Source organism: Orycteropus afer, unplaced genomic scaffold (genome assembly GCF_000298275.1).
Source record: "Orycteropus afer afer isolate SDZICR_OR568_19922 unplaced genomic scaffold, OryAfe1.0 scaffold00071, whole genome shotgun sequence".
Classification (NCBI taxonomy): Eukaryota; Metazoa; Chordata; class Mammalia; order Tubulidentata; family Orycteropodidae; genus Orycteropus; species Orycteropus afer.
Window position 1 is genome coordinate 2,649,490 of NW_006921658.1, and position 2,808 is coordinate 2,652,297.

At 36.2% G+C, this 2,808-nt stretch overlaps 1 protein-coding gene across 1 annotated transcript in view; it reads left to right on the plus strand.

The window, feature by feature from the left end:
• Positions 1-2,808, plus strand: part of ZGRF1 (zinc finger GRF-type containing 1) — a 169,624-nt gene that overhangs the window by 159,679 nt on the left and 7,137 nt on the right. Inside the window, exon 21 of the mRNA XM_042780931.1 lies at positions 49-196. Coding sequence (XP_042636865.1) covers positions 49-196 — 148 coding nt within the window. The remainder of the gene's footprint in view (positions 1-48; positions 197-2,808) is intronic.

Here is a 2,808-nt window from a genome sequence, read left to right on the forward strand (position 1 = left end):
AAAAAAAGGGATAAAAAATAATGTTCATTTATGTAATTCTCTTTTTAGCTTGCATGCGGGCTCAGAAAATGAAAATGAACAATTAAAAGAACTACATGCACTAATGAAAGAAGACCTGACTCCTGTGGAAAGACTTTATGTGAGAAAAAGTATTGAGCAGCATAAACTGGGAACCAACAGAACTCTGCTGAAGCAGGTATGAAGGAAGGGCTTCGATTTGTTTCTTAAATTATATATACTTTTCAGATTTTCTTTATTCCTACTGAGGGAAGAATATTCCCTTTAAATGAAACAAACTACTGTGTTAACTTAGTTTCATCTAAGGTGTGTATATGTGTGTCCTTGGATATAGTCTATCCAGTGCATTTTATGTTTGTTGCAAAACATGCTTCAGATTTGGGAACAGATACACCTCTGCGGGACTACTCAGGCTTTTCCTTCTCTTTATTTGCTTATTCTTTTTATAGGTTTGAAATGAAAGTGAGAGACGGGGATAGATTCCTATCAATATCAATCAAGTTAAATGAAACTTGATTGTATTCTAGGAAAATAGAGGAAGATAGGGTCTGGCTCAAGGCAAAATTTCCAGGTGAAATTTGTCTTTGACGGCATCCTAGAAAGCTAAACCTTTCAAGGTCTTGCCATATCCAAGAATCCAGGGAGCTGAGAGACACTTACTTACAGGTATTGGTTACGAAGAACAGACACAGGATCCCAGGCTGTACAAGTAGCGTCATCCCCTTTTCATCAAGTTCTGATCAGGGCACCCTGAGCATCAACCGGTAGGAAAGAAAAAGAAATCAGTCAGTAGCTTCCTTCTAGGAAAGAAGAAGAGTTTGGAGGAAAAGACAGTTGTTGGCTTCTTGGACTAAATAGATGTTGGTCATTTTCTGCAGAAGATTTGGAAGACCAACCTGCCTAGGACCGTGTATTGATCAGCTATGGCTGAAATAATGCTTAACAAACAAAATCTCAATAGTTTAACAATGAACTTAGTGACTCTGCAACCAACTGGGTGACTTGGCTTGAAGCTAAGGGCCGCATCTCTCATTCTGAGAACAGCTGCCTGTGGCATGAGGGTCTTCTGGTGGATGGCAGAAGTGCAAAAGGGAAGGTCACATCACACAAATACACTCAATGCTTCTGTTCGTGTCATGTCCACTAACATTGCATTTGTCATAACAGTTCACATAGTCAAGCCCAGTATCAGTGGGGCAGAGAAATATATTTACCTGCTTCTGTGGTGGAAGGCATTGCAGAGTCACATAGAAAAAGGTGTGGAAGTATAATACTCTCACAGAGAGAGAGTGAGGAGTTAGAAATGATGATCCATTGTATAACAGGCCTCCACATTTTGGTTTCAGAAGTCTGCAGGGTTTCAGATAAGCTTTCTATTATCTGAGTTATAGAGTTAGATCTCTGTAACTAAATCCAACTAAATGCAAATGGGCTTAGTTTGACTATGTTCAGCAAATACAAATTAGTCATTTATGTAAACTAATTACCAATATGCTTCCTTAACATGCAAAATATTGATGACATGCCAACATAACAGTTGATGGTTTATTAATTTTTTAAATGAAAGCCAAGTTACTATAATTTATTGTTCATTACTGTCACCTGCTCACAAATGAAAACTATTGTAGGGGAACTTTTTTTTTTTTTTAGTTTTCTCTAAAAAATTTCCAAGTTTCTAAAATCGGAAAGCATTCAGACCTAACACAGTAATTCCTAAAATGAAATGTCTTTATAATAAAACAAATTTTAAAAAATACTTTTTAATTAACTGTTATTTCAGAAAATCCCTCTTGCAATTAGAATCCCAACAATATAATATTAACAATATAATAATAAAAGATTAAAATATATAAGTTTAAAAAGAAAAGTATAATTCTTTAGGGTTCTTGTATTAGATATATCTCTAAGAAAAAAATTGCTTCTTGATCCATGACTCTAGGCTTCTCATTCTAAGGCTCTATTAGTCAGATCTGAGTATCAGAAATTAGCTATGAATGATATTTCAGGCTGGTACCAAAAGAGTAGTGAACAGTGTTAGAAAGATGTCCTCTCCTGGATCTTTTTTCAAGAGTAGCGTAGTGCCTAAGACATTTGACTGCTAACCAGAAGGCTGGCAGTTCAAACCCACCAGCCACTCCTCGGAAGTCAGGTTGGGCAATCTACTTCTGTAGAAATACCACCTCAGAAACCCATGGAGGGGTCACTATGAGTTGATTCGACTTGATGGCAGTTACTTTTGGTGTTTTACAATGTTTAAAAACTATGAAAGTTCTAACATAAATATAACTTTAGGATTTTTGTTTGTGTTTTTAACTAAAAGAAGGAGAAGTTAATTGGTAGAGGGCTATTGTGTATGATGACTGCTATTTATTATGAAAGAAAGTAAAGTGTTTACTTTCTTATTTCACAGGATATTTGGAGACATTATTTAATTTGTAAAGCATATTTTTGTTAATCACATTTGTGGAGAAATGATGTGGTCAGTTTGTATGAATTGCCCTTTCCATTAAGAAGAGTAATTATCTTTGTTGTTTTTGTTGTTATGTGCCATCAAGTTGGACCCAACTCATAGCGACCCCTCCTTGAGTTTGTGGGGTTGTATCACTACGTAAGTAGATTGCCCAACCTTCCTTCCAAAGAGTAGCTGGTAGGTTTGAACTGCCAGCCTCTGGTTAGCAGTCAAGTGCCTTAGGCACTACGCTACCAGAGCTCCTTAATTATCTTTAGATTCTTAGAAAAGAATATATGTATATGTGTGTGTGCATGTGTATGTCTGTGTGTATATAGTGT